This window comes from Equus quagga, chromosome 4 (assembly GCF_021613505.1).
Source record: "Equus quagga isolate Etosha38 chromosome 4, UCLA_HA_Equagga_1.0, whole genome shotgun sequence".
In the NCBI taxonomy this organism is placed as follows: Eukaryota; Metazoa; Chordata; class Mammalia; order Perissodactyla; family Equidae; genus Equus; species Equus quagga.
Window position 1 is genome coordinate 128,040,853 of NC_060270.1, and position 18,690 is coordinate 128,059,542.

Here is an 18,690-nt window from a genome sequence, read left to right on the forward strand (position 1 = left end):
CTTGTATTATCTTTTATGGGAATGCTTTACTTTTTAACTGGAGCTACTACTGTAAATGAATATTTAGAACAATGAACTTAAAAAAACAATTGAGGAATGTGTCTCAAGTGTTCTATAATGGAAGACTTGTTTTTGATTCTGTGGCTCACAATAAAAGACTTCAGTGTTTAGAACTGTGTTAGTAATGTGCAACTCAGATTTGTTTGATGAAAAGATGGTTTATGGCTTACAAATGGCGCCCTGAATAAAGTTTTTCTGAAGCAATTCCTTCACTTGCCCTTGACCTTCAAGCCGCAATAAACTGTCCTTTATGTATCGGCATCTTGAGCTGGACTTTGGGACAGTGCAAGTTAGTTCACTTGGCACCCCTCCATGTTCACACCCACCGGGAAGGACTAGCCTATGAAAACACAAAAAATGTAATGGTCTTCATGATAGCTCAGTCAACCCTCACCATTACGAAGCTTGTATTTATTAAAGTGTTGGACATGGGATAATGATGTGAACCTCTCCAGCAAGCATCCTCTTTTGAGTATTTCCTGTGTACAGGTTTCCTCACTCAATATAGCATCTCAGCTTATTTTCTATTGAAGAGAGAATTTGGTGTCAGGGACCTACCTAACCATACCCATTCCAAGCGGAATGTCTCATACAAAGAACTTGGCCTGTGTTGACTTTGTAAATTTTGTCTTAACTGAGCAGGGGCCAACTTTTTTTTTTTTTTTAATCAAAAAACCTAAAAAGCCAGCCAACGTGACACATAACACGTTAGGTTTGGCTACCGAATGTAGAAAGTGAACTTCACCTTGAACACACGTTTCCACACCTTGGTCAGGTGATTGCTGTCAAAACTTGGACCAGCTTTTAGCCCTAAGTGATCATTTGAGCTCTCATCACTCTAATCTGCTGTGTGTTAAATTTAATGAAGTTTTGGAGGCTTCCAGAGATTTGGTGCCTGACCTCCCAATCTAAGATTCGTTTCTGTTTGGCACATCGTCATGAGCTCTTCAGTCCTTGCTAGGTGCAGTGTGGCCCAGGGATCCCAGTAATAGCCTTGGGGTGGGGCTGGTGAGGTATAGGTAGAAATACAGAATTTCATGCCCATCCCCAGACCCAATGAACCAAAGTCTGCACTTTAACAAGGTCCTCAGGTGATTGATTTGCACATTAATATGTGAGGTGGACTGCTGGGCTTCCAAAGCATCAAACAAGGTCCCCTCTGCTTATAGGACTTATATTTATTTGATTTAGGCCTCTACTACCATGGCCCTGATTAATTTGCCCATATACCATGCACAAGCTTGGTGAAACAGTCCTTTCACCTTCTGACACTATGAACTGTACGTGTTAAACAGGAGCACTCTGTACTTGGGGCCACATCAACTCATGGTTCTTATGTGCCCTCATTTAAAAGGGAATCCTGTGGGAGATTCCGGCTCTTCAACGTAGCTAAGATTGGAGCAAACCTGGATTTTGCATTATGAGCCAAATTAGTTTTCTTTATTTCCTGGAAAGTTTCACTTAGGTCTGATGGACATAAGCTAATGAAACTATGTAGCATGTTTAGCCTATTGGAAATGACGTTAGGTTTCAAATCTCTTTCTGTATTTCAGAGTTAGATATTTAGGTATGTTTTTCTTTGGTAAGGAAGCTTGGCCCTGAGCTGACATCTGTTGCGAGTCTTCTTCTTTTGTTTTTTTCCTCCTGAAAGCCCCAGTGCATAGTTGTATATTCTAGTTGTAGGTCATTCCAGTTCTATATGGAATGCCATCACAGCCTGGCTTGATGAGTGGCGTGTAGGTCTGTGCCCAGGATCTGAACTGGCGAACCCTGGGCAGCTGAAGTGGAGCACACGAACCCAACTGCTACGCCACCGGGACAGCCCGAGTTATACATTTAATCACATTGAAGTAGCTTTATTTTAAAATTAAACAATTTAAAGTTTCTCATGCCTTTTCTGTCTGGAAACCTCATGAAATTCCACAAAACCTTTGATAACATTAAGTAGTTGTCTTTGAAATAACCTTATTCACTGGTGATAATGGTGGAAGAGCAAAGACGACTTGTTTGCTAGCCACTCAATTGACTACTCTCAAAACGATTAAAAAGTGTTGAATTAGACAAGATTAAGTTTACGGGAAATCTTGGAAAAAATTCCATGATTCATAGGCATGGCTCTTCTTTTCTGTGAACTTACAATAAGACGCGGAAGCTTTAGCAAGTTACTATGACTTCTCTTAAATGTGTTTCTATGAAAAGTTTGGATGGAAATGTCATTGCTGCAAGTCACATTTTCGGGGATTTATAGCTGTCAAATCATTACATTTGCTTTGTCTTTCTGCTTGAAATTATTTTTCTGTCAATTTTAACCACACATCTGTTTCTTCCTTACTAGCTTTTGGAAATGCCAAGACTGTAAGGAATGACAACTCCTCTAGATTTGTAAGTATTTGTGTAAGCATAAGTGTTAACACTAATATTTAGCTCTTGTATGTTTAAACACTTAGCAGATGTTTAATATTTCTTAATACACACATTTTAAAGATAAGAACACCATTGCTATTGAGACGCTGAAGGTTCTATAAGGACTACTTTTTGCCTTCTGGAATTTTCCTTTTTGATTCTTGGAGTGACAAGCTGTTTTTTTCATGTGTTCTTGTCATCTACCTAAAATTCCATGAGCAATTTAAATGAGGCTATTTAGAATAACTATTTACGTGAGTTTTGGTATTTAAAATTTTAATTAAACATCAGAAATTAAGTACAATAGGCCCCCCTTATCCTTGGGGGATATCCAAGACCCACCCCCAGTGGATGCCTGGAACTGCAGATAGTACTAAATGCTGTGTATGCTATGTTTTTTCCTACGCAGTAGGCTAACAGATGGGTAGCAGATACAGCATGGATACTCTGGACAAAGGGATGACTCACATTCCGGGTGGGATAAGCAGGAGGACACAAGATTTCATCACGTTACTCAGAACAACGTGCAATTTAAAACTTACGAATTGTTAATTTCTGGGATTTTCCGTTTAATATTTTTGGACTGTGGTTGATCATGGGTAACTGAAACTGTGGAAAGTGAAACCACAGATAAGGGGGGATGACTGTAGAAAGAAGGATGAACTGGGTGTCAAGTTTGTATACTCTGTAGCTTTTGTCCTTCATGCAGTGGGAGCAGAAAGGATGGGGGTGTATTCTAAAACTTTACAGAGGTAAAATCATTAGGTTTGGCAACTAATAAGGAGAGGACTAAATAGTAAAAACTGAAGCTAATTGATGTTTTGAGTTTGGTTGCGTTGGAAGATGCTAATTCCCCTAATAGAAGCCTTCCAGCCTCATCACCCATCACTCTCCAGCATGCACTGTGCACGGCAGCCCACTGGGATCTCTCCAGCTGTGCTGGGCTCTTTCATTCATGCCTCTGGTCTTTACAGAGACCCAGATGCTGCCTGGAGGCAGCTGGGGGAAATATGTTGAGTATGATCGTGGCGTTTTGAAATTGGTCCCTTTTTTTCTATAGTTTAACCAATCTTATAAATTCTTAAAAGATATTTACTTTATAAGGTGTCTTCTCATGTAACATTACTGGGGACCATTTTTGGTGGTCTTCTATGCTTCCCTGCCAGAGAGCCTATGCTTCTCTGCCAGAGAACCTTCCTGCCCTCTCTCTTTCCTGTCTTCTTTTAGCCCCTTTTTGCTTTTGTCTCATTAGAGTTACCGAGTGCTGAAGGCATGAGAATGAGCTCAGGTGGAGATCGTTTTGATATCTTGGAAAGTGGAAGGCTAAGGCTCCCAAATCCGAGGCTGTGCGTTTTTTCCGTCGGATTAGCCCTTTAAGTTCTTAGAACTGATTTGAGCCTTGCCTTTTCCTGTTGTGGTAACATGGCTAATCTTATTACATAAATGGAATGAGAAGCAAAGGGTGGGCAGATAGAAGTACTTCCAATAGATCAAGCTTCTTTATGGGATGGAGATTTTATTTTTGCTGTTTGCAAGTCACACACACGCACACACACTTTTAAAAAATTGCAAATATATTTAGTCTATAGACCATAAAAATGCAGAAAACCATATTATTTAAAGAGTCGTTAGTACTTAGTGATATTTGAAAATCTGGTGAAAGGTTGGCAGGTGATTTGGCTCATTAAGTAACTTCAGAGAAATCCTATTATAACACAGGTATTAGGATGTGAGATTAATACGTGATTATAGGCTAAATCATTTCATGCCCGGATTTTAGTAATATCTCTGCTTTGTGGTCTAACTTGACCAGTAACATGCTCAAATCATGTTAGAATATTATAGTAGGACTGTGCTGTATTTAAACTGTCTATAACAGTGGTTTATGACTCCTGGGAGATTACATTTTCTTCTAGTGTGTTTGACTGGTTAACCAAGAATAAACTTCTTGAGCTCTTCACTGAGAAATCTGGTAGGCCCTGAGATGGTCTAGTTCCTGTGCGTGTTCCTTGTAGCTGACATTTTACGTCAGAGTTCCCGTGGAGGTGCCTTACAGTGCTCTCCTCCCTCCAGCACCTCAAAGGTGACGTTGAGCGTCTATTAAGAAGACACCCACTGTTTTTGGAAAAAAAAACCAAAAAACAAAAACAGTTTTAAGGCTTTGAAAATCTCTGTTCTTGACCAAGGATTTTGGAGGGGGGAGGGGCGTTATGTTGAGCACTTCCTGGGTGCCAATTGCTGAGCTAGGCACTGGGGCGTGTAGGAGGGAACCTGTAGGGTCAGGAAGCTTTCATCACCAAACCTCTCATTCAGTAAGAATAAAAAACCACAATTTATTCATTTGTTCAGAAACACTGTTCTTTTTTTAACATAGTTAACCCTAGGTCTCCCTGCATCTCCTCTTGCAGCCTAGGGTCCTTTCTCCACTGGTAGCCAGAGGGATCTTTACAAACTTACGTCTCTCACTGCTGAAAGCCCTCTGTGGCTCCTCCTTGCACCTGGAACACAGTACAGGCTCCCTCCCAGATCTTTGCGTGACCGGCGTCTTGTATCATTTAGGTCTCACTTCAAATGTCATTTCCATGATGCTTTTCATAGACTCTATAACTTCTTCTTGTTTTTAGTTTTTTAGGCATTTATCAGTCTCTGGAATTATTGTCCTCACTTCCCCCATTTACATGATCACTGACCCAAGAGAGCAGGAGCCATGAGAGTGAGCACGCCAGCCTTCTCGTTCGCTGTGGTGGCCCCAGTAGCTAGAGCAGTGCCTGGTGCCCCTGTAGACACTCAGAAAACATTTATTGTTTATCTATTTTTAAGAAGCTTATAAACTAGTCAGAAAAAATAGACATGGCTAAAAGTAATTGTAACACAACACGTAAAATAATTATAACACACATAAAAGTTCCTCATGAAAATTATCGATAAAATGTAATGGAAGTTGAGGAAGGAGAAGCTGGAGGAGTCTGGGACTGGGAACGGTTCTGAGTGGGCCCGTGAGATTTAAATGTGCCAAAATCTAGTGGAGAGAAGAAAGAGCTGGCAGTATAGCATGAAGAAGCTTGAGGAGAGAAACCAGTGTGAACCTGCATTTACCAGGGTTGGTGGCTAGACCAGAGGTTCTGAGACAGGAGCTGTGGGCCCAAGGACTGGAAAGATGGGTCAGGCCTCAACTGGAGGGCTTGGAGTATGAGCTTCAGGGTCTTGGACTTTATTTTGTAGGCATTTGGAAGCTGTTGATTAGTTCTGAGTAGATGAGTGACATGATCAGAATCAAGCTTTTGGAGAGTCATCAGGGTGTGGCTGAATGGGAAGAGGGCCGTTCCAGTGTCAACTGAATTCTCAGTGCTGTCTGATAGTTGTCCCTCGTTGGCTCCTTTTCCATTCTCTACACTGTTTATGTTGCTCTCTTCAAACCTCCTATCCTTTACTGTCAGCTGATGATGTTATGCCTATTTCACAGAAATTATGGTCGTCATCATCATCCAAGCCCTCAACCTGGGTGCCTCACCTGTCCCTGTATCTGTATGCACCCGTCTGTCACACTGGGAGATTCTCAACTCCTGTCTCATACAAATCCCTCCACCTGTGCTCTAGACCCTATTGCCTCCTATGTCCAGGGACCACATTCCATCAAAATCATCCTCTCTTGTGGTCTGTCTCAGACTCCCTTGTGAAGTTACCCTTTCCCCCCTCTTTCACATCTGCCTCGCCTGCGCTGTCACTTGCCATCATGGAGAGCACCACTGTCCACTCAGTTGCCTGGGCCACATTCCTGGACTTTTTAGTCCTTGACCGCCTCCTCTCTTACCTCCTACATCCAACCAGGACCTGTCATTGTGATTCTCTGGGTAGCTCTCAACTATGTTTTCTCTTCCCTTTTGCTACTCCTGCTAAAGCCACCAACATTTCTCTCCTGATTAATGCCACTGCCTATTAGCCACATCTGGTCTTGCTCCTTTCCAGTCCATTCCACACTAGCCAAAGTGATCTTGTAAAGAGGCAAGTCTCATCGTGGCATCCTTGTTTAGGAACTTTTAATGACAGAACTTTGCTGTCAGGAGAATGTCTCAGTGTCATGATGTGCTCTAGCTTCCATCTCCAGCCTTGCTTCCCCACTCAGCATTCTCACGAGTGCCAGTTCTTATGCCTGCTCTTTTCTTTTCTCCCACCTCCTTGCCTGCCTGGCTTCTCCTGATACTTTGCATTTAAGCTAGGGCAGACTTTCTGCTCCTTCTTTGTCCCCTCTTTATTCATAGCACCGTGACCCACTGTAGGATTTATCCTTGCCCATCCTTGTAGTGTCCTGTTGACCTGTCTCAGCTTCCCCCAGGCTGTAAGTTCCTTGAGGGCAGGCGCTGTGCCTTCCTTTTCCCTTCTGCCTGCATTAGTATCTGGGAAATGCTGGATGTATCTAGGCATTTGCTTAATGAATAAGTGAAGACTTGAAAAGGGCAGATGACCCATGACAGTGAAGGAGGAGAGTCAAGGGAACATGCATGAGCTAATAAAAAGTCACAAATTGCATTGTTGACTGAGTGCCATATGATCATGTTTCTTCTCCCTTACCATTATTTTGAAAATAGAAAGAGTTAAAGTAATTCTTTGGGACAATTATTTACACACCATCTATTTGACTAAGGTAGAACATGAAAGGAAACCAAGGACTACTTATTAGATCCACACACCCTTATCCAAACGAAAAACAGCTGTCAGGGTTATTCTGTTATACTGGTTACTCTTTAACTAGACAATTATAGACCAGTTCTCTAAAAATCACAATATGAAACTCCATGTGTGTTTGAGGTATCATCTGTAAGGTGTAATACGAACCTGGGGTTACATGTTGCTGTATAATCTAGATCCAAAGCCAAAGAGAGTAATAGTGGTCGGTCTTTGATTCTGAGTTGGTCCCAGCACATCATCGGGGATTTGGTTGGAGTAGATATAAAAACAGAACTTAGAGTGTTCCATTTTATCCACTGTCCAGTATGTTTGGAGTTTCTAGCCATGGCTTAAAACATGTTATCCCTATAAAAATGAAATACTTTATATTCTCAAGTAGTGCACATACAAGGAGTACTTATTTTTGTCAGTTTTTATTCCTGAATTGAGTACACACACAGCTTCAGAAGTTTGAAACACATATCTGAAATGGAAAAGTCGCATGATTGCTGAGAAGATCTATTCTTAAATTAGTAACCTGATATGTTAGCTTTGTGCTAATGGGGTATTTAGTATGAATTATTTATGGAGGCGTATTGTTTGTGTCGTGCTTACATAAGCTGTGTCTTTATTAATTACATTTAAACAAATGCACAAACGGCTTAGTATGCTATTCTCTAAGAAGATATGCTGACGGGATATTTTGAGGTGAACTTGAAAACTCACAAAATCTTTCTTTGGCAGGGCAAATATATGGATATTGAATTTGATTTTAAAGGCGATCCACTGGGAGGAGTGATAAGTAACTGTGAGTATTTTGCTTGAATCCTTTTAAAATTCAGAATAGTAAAACGTTTATCATACAATATTTCAGATACTCGGGTCTTCAAGAGATAGGTATAAGAATACGTTTCTTTTTCTTTGGATTTTTTTTAACCTATGCATTTCAGATTGTTTTATAATATAATTTAATTTCTAAACCTTTTTAAAAGATCTTTACCTTTGGAAGAGTTTTTAGAAGTCTGCTAAAGAAATAAGAATTAGTCCAACTGCATTTTATATTCTCTAGATCTTTAAGCCAATCTAGTAATGAAAAGGATCCTCCAACGGTCATTTTCTTTAACAAAATTAATCTGTGATTCAAAAGAAAATAGAAATAATTTAAATTTAATAACTTTTTTGGGGTAACATTTATCCAATAAAATGAGTGGACCTGTACTTCACATTTTGTTGTGAGAGATTTTGTCTGTCTTGCAGTGTATTTAGATAATTGAAATGTGATACAACTGTTAGGTAGAAACCGATTCATTTGCCCCCTTTAGTCATGATTTGTGATTATAGAAGTGTAATGTTCTGTGTCAAAGGTGAAAAAACAAACGAAATCAGATGAGGTCTGCTTAACAGCCCCAGGTCCAGAGTTTTCTAAAGTGGGCCCAGTGGTCAGTATCTGTTATAAATATGGCCCTGTCATCAGCACTTTGGGGCTGCAGGACGTGCCCTGGTGTCTCTGCTCGTGTTGACTTCATAGTTGATTAGTTTGGAAAATTTAAGATGACAGCTCAGGGTTTGCACACCTCCTAACAGAGCCCTGGCCTGATTATCCTCCTGAGCCCTCTTGTTTTGTTGAGAGTGACACTTCTGAACCTCCCACTACCCCTGGCCTCCTCACAACCCCATGGTGCTATTGGGATTTTTAGAATGAAAAAAGTCTAAGTTTGGACTAGAAAAAAGAAAGACAAGTTGAAACAGGTATCCAGAGCAATGGTCATTAGATTGGTTATAGCAGTGGTGTTCCTTGTTCAAATGAAATTTTATGCTGAACTCCAGCTATGAAACAGATAAAACAAGACCTGATCTGGTTGAAGAGGAGATGGCTAGCCAGAAGCCCTGGATCCCCAGGTGACCCCTAAGAGCTTCCTGGTGAACTCTAGAACCAGAGGAATGCCATTCCAAAGTTAGTGTTTTCAGTAATTGGGCAAACTATGCAGCCGATTTTTTAAAACAATTTTTTAATCAATGATTCATAGAGAAACCTTCTAGGGCTAGGGTTTCCTCATCTTTGAAACAATGGGACTGAACTGGATGAATTCAGTGGTTCTTCCCATTTCCACGAGTCTGTAGTTTTTTTCTTTTTTAAAGATTTTATTTTTCCTTTTTCTCCCCAAAACCCCCCAGCACATAGTTGTATATTTTTAGTTGTGGGTCCTTCTGGTTGTGACATGTGGGACACCACCTCAGCATGACCTGATGAGCGGTGCCACGTCTGCACCCAGGATCCAAACCAGCAAAACCCCGGGCCGCCAAAGCAGAATTCGCAAACCCAACCACTCAGCCACAGGGCCTGCAGGTTTTAAATAGTTTAATTTCCCATTTTAGTTTTCCGTATTACACACTTTGTATGCCATGCATTGGGATTATCTATATTTGTAAAAATGTATAATTATTAGAGAGACTTTTGTTTGTTCTTTTAGTGAGAGAGAGGGATTTTTTCTTTTTTGGCTGGGAAAGATTTGCCCTGAGCTAACATCTGTTGCCAATCATTACCTTTTTAAAATTTTTTCCTCCTCAAAGTCCCAGTACATGGTTGTATATTCTAGTTATAAGTCCGTCTGGTTCTTCTCTGTGAGCCGCCACCACATCATGGCTACTGACAGATGAGTGGTGTGGTTCCGTGCCCAGGAACCGAACCCAGGCTGCTGAAGCAGAGTGTGCCAAACTTTAACCACTAGGCCATCAGGGCTGGCTCTAGAGAGACTTCTTGGAAGTGTTAATATGAAATGAAATTGGCTAGAATCGTGCTAGTTAGGTTAAAACGTTTTATATGTCAAATATGGAAGCAAAAGTACTCACACAAACCATATATGAGGTAAACCAAAAGCAAATGATTATAATTCTGCTGAGCTTGTTCGGCAGACTCTCTTCAGAAGGTAGGGCAGCTGATGAGAGCTGTATAGGAAGAGGTGTGCCTCAGTTTGAAGACTACCATTTTAAGGAATGATCAATTTTTATTCCGAAAGATATTCATAAATCTTGAGCACTTGCTCTTACAAGACAAATTAATTCTAGTTACTAATTAATAATACACTTTTTTAAATGAGATAAATTTACTGTTTTCTTTGTAGAACTTACATCTAAACATCTGGAATGATTGAATCAATAATACTTTTGAAGACTCTAAGAAAATAAAATTATAATATAAAGTTATATATTTTATTAAATAAAATATATTTTTAACTTACTTTAAGTATTAGAAAATAACTTAGGTTTTATGTCTTGAAGTATAAATTTTAAACAGAAATGTCTTCCTGCACCCTAATTCTTACAGTATCCATGGAGAATAAATATTACACACTCAGTTCTTTTCCAATTAAGATTAATATATCATCATGAATGGATTTCATATGGTGATTGTTACCATTTGTTCCCACAATGAAATTATATTGAAATTTGTGGTAGTGGGAACACTCTGGTATTTTAGTGGCCTTTGCTTTGGAAGGGAAAGGAATACATTAGTGGTGAGAGCAGGAAATTTCACCCTGTACAGATAGAGGCCTGACTCATAGGTGGTCACGGGGAGTTGCTGTCTGCTGGCCTAAGGCGGTGTAAAGCAATGGGCAGGCTCACCCTTGTTCTCTCCACGCTGCCAAAAGTTACCTTCTTGTAGCCTAGAAAAGAAGACAAAATTTGCCATTTTGTAGGAAGTACGTTTTGCCTCCTTTTCCAGCAACCGCCTAGTAAAAGCGTAGATCATTGTTGGCTATAATTATTACTTTGAAAACGGCACAAGATCACTCAAGCCAGTTGTGTGCCCAGGAAGTGGAAAATAAAGCCCAATAACTGACTCTCTCTTTCTAAAAGAGGTATGCTATAAAACTTAAGTCTTGAGCTCACTTGATAGCTACGTGTCCCTGAGGTTAGTGTCATTAGGAGAGAGGTGTTACAAAAATAGAAAATGGCAAACATTTGCTTCAAGAGAGAAGATAAAATCTGGAAGCATATCCAGATATTTGGCTGATGTGAGATAATTATTTCTCCTACTTTGTCAATGCTTGTAGGTCTCATAAAATTTATACATTTGTATTTGAGGATTTTGGATCTAGTTTTATGAACAAGAAACTTTTGGAAATGTGTGGCTTTTATTAATGGTCACAGACACTTTGTTTGGCTGTGGCACTTGATGGCAATTTAGATTGTGGAGAAAATGTGGTACAAGTCTCTAGGGATCTTATGTCGTAAAAGAAGAATAGCACAGGGATATATATATATGCTATGAAAAAGCCTTATGGTTTTAAGTATGCATATACCTGTGTAAACTGTAAGGACAGCAGATATGGCTGTCTTGTTCACAATGGTGTATACAGTAGGTACTCAGTAAATACTGGAGATGAGGATGGATTTAGTTAAATATAGATGGGCCCTGCCTTTTCCTGCTTCATTATTTGGGGCATATCCATGAGCCTACTCACACAACTCCTATTGGTTTATCATGTGGTTTCCAATGTCTAAACAAAAAGACGGCAAGTTATTTAATTCTCTGTGCCTCCATTTTTTTCATCTTTGAAATGGGATGATAATAGTACTGATCTCATAGGGTTGTGATGAGGTGTAAATTATTTGTTAATATCTAAAGCACTTGTAACAGAGTCTGGCACATAGTAAGCACTCACATGTTTTCTTTTTTATTATTATATACTTATTTGTTTATTGTCTCTAGCCCCTAGCTAAATATATGCCCTATAAGGACAGAGAGTTTGGTTCATCACTAAATGTCAGCAAATAAAATGTGTCTGACATCTAATATATATTTGTTTAATTAATAATCACACAACTACACAATGTACAAGTACAATTGACATAGAGAAATATATTGAAAAATAAAGCTTCTGCTTTAGTGGATAGTTTTCTCTGAATATTCTATGCCAGTCATTTTTAACTACTTTTTCTAAATCCCGGAAAGGGAAAGTTATTGGTAGTCAAACGTCATCTGTTCCTGGCTTCTGTGTTCAGCTTGAAAAAAGTAATATGATCCTGTGAATTATGAAGGAAAGCAAATGTTGAAATTGGTGTGTGGTCCAGTAATTATTACTGCCCAGTAAACCACCCCAAACTTAGCAGGGTAAAACAACAGCCCTTTTATATTCTCTTGGATTCTGTGGGTCAAGAATTCGGATGGGGCACGGCAGGATTGGCTTGTCTCCACAATGTGTGGGGCTTCAGCTGGGAAGACTCAGGTGGTTGAGGGTGACCTGCATGAGTGGAGACTGGAATCCTCTGGAGGCTTTGTCACTCATGTGGCAGGCTCCTGGGCTGGATGAATTAAAGGCTGGGCTCAGCTGGGACTGTTGACTAGAGGTACATACATGTGGCCTCTTGTGGTTTGGGCTTCTCACAACATGGTGGATAGGTTCTGAGATAGAGTGTTCCAAGAGGGAACATTCTTGACAGCAAGTGTTCGAAGAGAACTGGGAGGAAGCCTAAAGTAGCCTGGTAAGTCATACAGTATCGCTTCTTCTGTGCTATTCAGTCAAAGTAGGCATAAGCTTCCCCAGTTTCAGGGGTGGGGGAGGTAGATTCTGCCTCTCAGTGGGAAGACTGTCAAAGAATTTGTGGACCATTTCCTTTTAAACAGCCTCAATCTGATAGATTGTTTACAGAAATGGCCACAATGATTTCTCACCTTGTGTACCTTGGGTAGTCCCCTCTCTCAGTGACTCAAGACTTGGCCAGGAGTCTTGTTTTGGTCAATGGAGCAGTTAGCAAATACAGCACAACCAGAGACTTGAAAATTGGTTACAGATGGGAGCTGGTTCTCTCTTGTTCTTCTTGGGAACTCTCTCATCACCACCATGTGACTGAATCTGGGCTAGTTTGCTGGATGATGAGAGACCCATGGAATGAACCCCCAGACATGAGCGAGGGCATCTTAGATCAGCCAGCTGCCAGTCAACCTGCCAGCAGACCATCAGCCTGTGAAGCCTAGCACACACCAGCCAAGTTGGCTGAGACCAGAAGGACTACAAAGGTGACTCTCAGACTCATGAACTAATAAATGGTATTCTTCTAAGATACTAGGTTTTGGGGCAATTTGTTATACAGCAAAAATTGATACAGAGGTCTAGTAGATAATACCTCTTACCCTACTCAGTTCAGAAACACATGAGAAATAGGCACAGGCATCAAGCTGGAGAGCAAGCAGCTTTATTACTGTTAGAGACAAAGTTGAAGAAAGTGGCTAAGTGGGTGCTACTCCAGTCATGTGCTACATAAGGACGTTTCAGTCAATGAGGGACCACATATACGCAGATGGTCCCATAAGATTAGTACCATATAGCCTAGGTATGTAGTCGGCTATACCATCCTAGGTTTGGGTTAAGTACACACTGTGATGTTCACACAATGATGAAATTGCATAATAACACATTTCTCAGAACCCATCCCTGTTGTCAAGCGACCGATGACTGTAGTCCTCTGGTGGTATGGCACTTAGGCAGGTGTCAACAGCACTCAGCAACCGCTGGCCTCTCCTTGTGTGCATTGCTCCTTCCATCTTACAGCACTGGGTAGGAGATCTGAGTGTGTGCACAGTGTGGGGAATCGGAGAGCTGAGCTATATATGCATGTCCGTTTGCTTCTCCAGACCTCGCTATGCAGAGGTGTCCTTCCTCCTGCCAAGGGGAGGAGTGAGTAAGGGGCTGAGAGAGGCTGGGGGAGTTAGTCTAAGGAGATCCCCCCACATGGAATCATCAAGCAGGAGGAAACGTCCAGCCCCTCACAGGGCAGATGGGGGATGGAACAAATGGCTCTGAATTCCTTTTCTTTCACATGTCTTTTGAATTTATGATACAGTTGGCTTCACTTTTATGTGCTGTCTACCTCTTGGGATGTTGTTTAATCTATATGTATGGCGCATTCGTGCCATTTTGCAGGATATGGAATATAATTTTAGTCTTTTAAATAGTTTGTGATTTATAGCGTTCTTCTTCCCTTTATATCGTATCCTTGATATTATTGATGACGAGTCACTAATTAGGAGTAAAACTGCCTATTATAACACTTCCTAAAGGAAACTGATCTGCTCTGTTTTCTGGGAGTATACCCATTAAGGTCAAATTGGAGATGACCCATACAGAAGTCAGTTCTCAACAGCTAATGAATGTTCATCAATAAACAGTGTCTGTTTTTAATTTGTCTTCTTTAGGCTCAAAATTCGCCAAAAGTCTGAGACAGTGCATTACCTAGTTTATAATACAAGGCTGGGCTTTTTTAGCACTTTGACCATTGGTTGTAAAGTATCTGTAGCAATAAAACAAATTTCGAAGAGCAATTCTGTTACCCTGTAATAGATGGCTTTGTATAAAAGTAGATGCCTTCCTTTGTCTCAGTTTTACTTTGGTGTTCTTTCTTTTACAAAAATACATTTATCATGAAACAAGATTATATACATTATAGAAGAAGCTAGATGTTCAAATATTTCTAAATCAATTAGGATGGTATGTTTAGTAATAAGATATTATGGACTAGATATCTCATTAATTTTATTTCAGGGCTGGATATGGAATTTTAGATTCAGATACATACATTTATGAGTAAATTTTCAATTATTAGATAAACATTAAATTTGTATTAGGAAACAGTCTTTTGTGAAAGTCCATGTATGCTATATGTTCATAACCAGAGCCTAATAAAACCCAGTAGTTGATTAGGTGGATAATAAGCCATGTTTTCTTAGTGTTTTTAAAGCCCAAATTAATGTTTCTCCTGCAGACACTGGAACCCTTTCACAACTTGTGCAGTATGTCCAGCTCTCTTTAGTGCTGATTTCGTAACTTCAGGATACTGACTTTTAAAACTTTAATCCGGTTTCTTAAAAATTAAAGCCTCAGTGGAGGTGGAGTTAAGTGAAAATTGCAATGTCTTGTCATGCTAGATGTTTTAGATCTCACAAAGCCTGTAACCCACAAAAAGATGGAGATCTGCGTGAGCCCCGGGCCAAGAGAGAGCCCTGTAGTGAGCATTCACATCTGCTTTCTCTCGCTGTAATACACATGCACAGTGAAGGATTTGGAGGAAGACATTTGTCCCATGTTTTTGGCTTTAAAATTTGTCATTAGTGAAACTTCCTAGTTGTCAATCTTGAGAGTTATGTTGTCTATTTCCAGAAAGAGTATAGAGTTGATTTTAGAATATATACCCCAATAATATGAGGCAACATAAGCTCATAGAGTTTTCCACTAAAACTATCATCCTTTATTCCCAGTAATTCACTGGTTGACACTTTTTCTTTAGGATGATTATCCACAACAACAGAGACAAAAGGGAGATAAACTGTACTTACTTAGATTGCAGACCCATAATTATTACTAAATGTATCACTTTGGTTTAATGAAGGGGCATAAATTGATTGGAAGAACCTCAGTGCCACTCAAACACTTTCTCGTCGTGTTTATCTGTGAGCATTTGGAGGAGGAGCACAGGGTCTCGGGGGTCGGTCAGTGTGCTGCATCATGGGTTTCATTGTCATTCTGGCCTTACTGGCAAGACTAAGACAAAGCTCATTTCTCCTTAAGCCTTAATCAAGAAGTTGGACCATATCTTTTTTTCAGGAAGGGAGATTGTACATAAAATCCAGACACTTTGATCATACTATCTAATCTTTCATCTGTTAGGTTCCAAAGTAATGTGATTTTTTTTTTCCTTCCAAACCACTACTTGTCCTTTTATTCCTTTGCCTATAAAAGACTTCCTTGTCCAGCAGGTGCACATACAGACGTTTTACTTCTTTTCTATCTTGTGCCATGGAGAGGCTGTCCTGTGACATGCATGGGCACGTGTATGTGCCCTGGACTAGCTGGTAATTAGTCAAAACTAAGAAGACCCCTAAATGATGGCTCGGTTCTGTTAATAGTCGGGTAGCAGTGGCATAGTGGGGTAGGTGGGCAAGTTCTGATTCCAGAGTTTCTCTCTCCCTGCCTGTTGAATTTCCCCTTTAGAATGGCTCAGTAGGTTTATCTCTTCCATTAAAACTTAAATTTATATCAAATTTAATATGAACTTAAATTTGCATTTTGAGAGGGGGATGTAGCTGAATTGGAATATATGGAGACTCTTAGACTCTCTTCTCTACTAAATATTTGGCATATCCTGTACTAAATCTTGTTAGTAGAGGCTCAGTCAGTGGTGGCAGAAGCATCTAAAGCAAAAGAGAAGGCTGTGATAGTGTTTTGCTTTGACTTAATTCAGGAGCACATTTAAGTAAATTAAAATGATCAGGTGGCGAGTCCTTATAGTGAATTGAATTTATCTTCTGTACTTTGAGTAATTATTTGATATGGCTTCATACTGAGAGATTGTATTGGTGTGTGCACATTAAAAAAAGAGAATAGAGAATGCTTTTTAGCATTAGTAAATTATTTTTGGGCAAACGTTCTTCCTGATTACTTTTCTACCTGGAAGCTTGTGACTTATGAGAAAAGGCATGAGGAAATAGCAGGCTCTGTGGCAATAGACTAAGCATTTTAGGTGGTAAAACCTTCAACTGCTTTGTAATAAAAGGTTCCTTATTTTGTGATTGAGTTGCTTAGGTGAAGTCATATCTTTTATGTAAAGTACAGCCTTTCCAAGTGTTTCTGAATTTTGCATTCTTTTTGCCAGAAAATTATAGAGTATGAGTATGAGCATGAGCCCTTAGTCACGTAAGGCTGTGAATTCAGGCCCTATCGCTTAGTAGCAACGTGACATGAGCCTCATTTTCTCATCTATGACATAGGGATTATAAAACCGACCTCAGGGCAGGTGTTAGGGATTGAACACGATAACGAATGAGAAGCACCGAGTGCACAGGGGGAATGTCAGTGAAAGTTCCCTTTCGGCTTGCCCTTTGTATCTTCCCTTTTAAACACACATTGTATTATGTTTTGTATTTGAATATGATAGTAATCACTGATCATATCGGCGTGTGTGGTTCAAGAAGTACATTGGCCCACATTCCTTTCCACACCGTGCACAAGCGGATATTATTCTTTAACTTGGTGGCTGTTATCTGCTGAATCTTGTGGCCATTTCTGTTTCTACAGTCTTCATTGTCTATGAGCATTTGTTAAAAAATGCTGAGCATTAGGCAGGCCAGTGTGTTGCTGTTGCACAGTGTGGCCCTGTCATCTGGTTGGAAGGTATTATTTCATGTCTTGAAGCACCGCAATTTGCTTGTTGGAATGTGATTGGATAAGTGCCATGAAACAATGATTTGTCATCATTACTAAGGTGCCCCCATGAGGTGAGAGGGCAGCAGGCTGCCAGTGCTTGCGAGGCGTGGATTCTTAGCCCTATGGGAAGAGCCTGGGGCTCGCGGGCTTTGACAGTAGAGAACACATGGTCATTCTGCTGTCCCTACCCCCACCTCCTGCTCTCTCTCAAGGGCCTTGGCTTCCCACCTTGGAAAGAGCTGCTGCTGTTGGTTTGGGTGGTGGGAGTAATTGGGAGCATGTGTGACTCTTGTAGGCCAAGAGGAAGAAGGTCTTCATGTCTGCAGTTGCTGCTGGGCTCATTCCCGAGTAGTTCCTGGCACATATGGGTGAGCAGGGAGTTGATTGAAGGAATTTGTGCATGAGCGGATGAAGTAAACTATAGCATTTGTTTATATTTTTCATGTAGTCGAGTTACTTTCTTCTAGGCTTGAGGGATTTCCTATAAGGATTAGCTTCTCAATGAAGAATCTGCTCACGCCCTGTGGATTCTTTCTTCTAAAACTGTGCTAATACTCTTAGGACCCCATAGCAACTTGGTCACATGATAAATACAACCATACTGCATTTTTATCCTTAACTGATTATTCTGTCTTCTGCTCTGTATGTCACTATTTACTTATTGATTGAAACATTCAATCCATAGAGATGATGAATATCACACAATCCTTCCTTTTCTAAATTTTGTCTCACCTGGGCTTTTCAATTTCTGTTTTCTTTCTTTTTGCTAAATATGAAGTCTTCATTATTCTCCATCTATGACTTGAGGCCATTGGCAGTCACCCAAGTCAAATGAGAGCTGGAGATGAAAATGAAAACTCCACAGCATCCTGTTCCTAATAATTTTTGTATTTACATATTTTTGTTCTCTTTTTAGTCGACTTAATTTTATGTGTCCTTGGAACCCATCTCTTCATTCTTACAGATGACTTCACGTTTCCAGAGCACCCCCCAGGGCTTCTCATTCATCACATCTGTACTCTAATTCTGCCTAGGCTGCTCTTCACATGCTGATGTGGGTTCCAGAAATATACATTAAGAAGTTCAATGAGCATTCCCAGAAACATTGCACATCATTCTCCCCCTTACTCATGTTTTGGATAATGTTTAGATTTCAACCTGATTGGAAATCAAATGTGTGTGTTTCCCAGTCTTAGTACTTAATAATGGGATCACTGATTTGGAATGTTATGACTAAATTTGGCCTTTGCCCACAGGATCCAGATCCTCTTTTATATCACTGGTCAGTGATAAGCAGGACTCCAGGCAGGAATATTCTCGGCCATTGTGCTTTGCCATTTCCTGCTGTAGTGGCTGCTTT

The 18,690-nt window shown here is 40.2% G+C and overlaps 1 protein-coding gene across 7 annotated transcripts in view; it reads left to right on the plus strand.

Moving 5' to 3' along the window:
* The window catches only part of LOC124238003 (unconventional myosin-Ib), a 179,916-nt gene that overhangs the window by 101,998 nt on the left and 59,228 nt on the right, over positions 1-18,690 (plus strand). For all 7 annotated transcript variants that reach the window (XM_046658306.1, XM_046658308.1, XM_046658307.1 and 4 more), the window contains 2 exons: positions 2,396-2,442; positions 7,873-7,936. In XM_046658306.1, the coding sequence (XP_046514262.1) occupies positions 2,396-2,442; positions 7,873-7,936 (111 nt within the window). The remainder of the gene's footprint in view (positions 1-2,395; positions 2,443-7,872; positions 7,937-18,690) is intronic.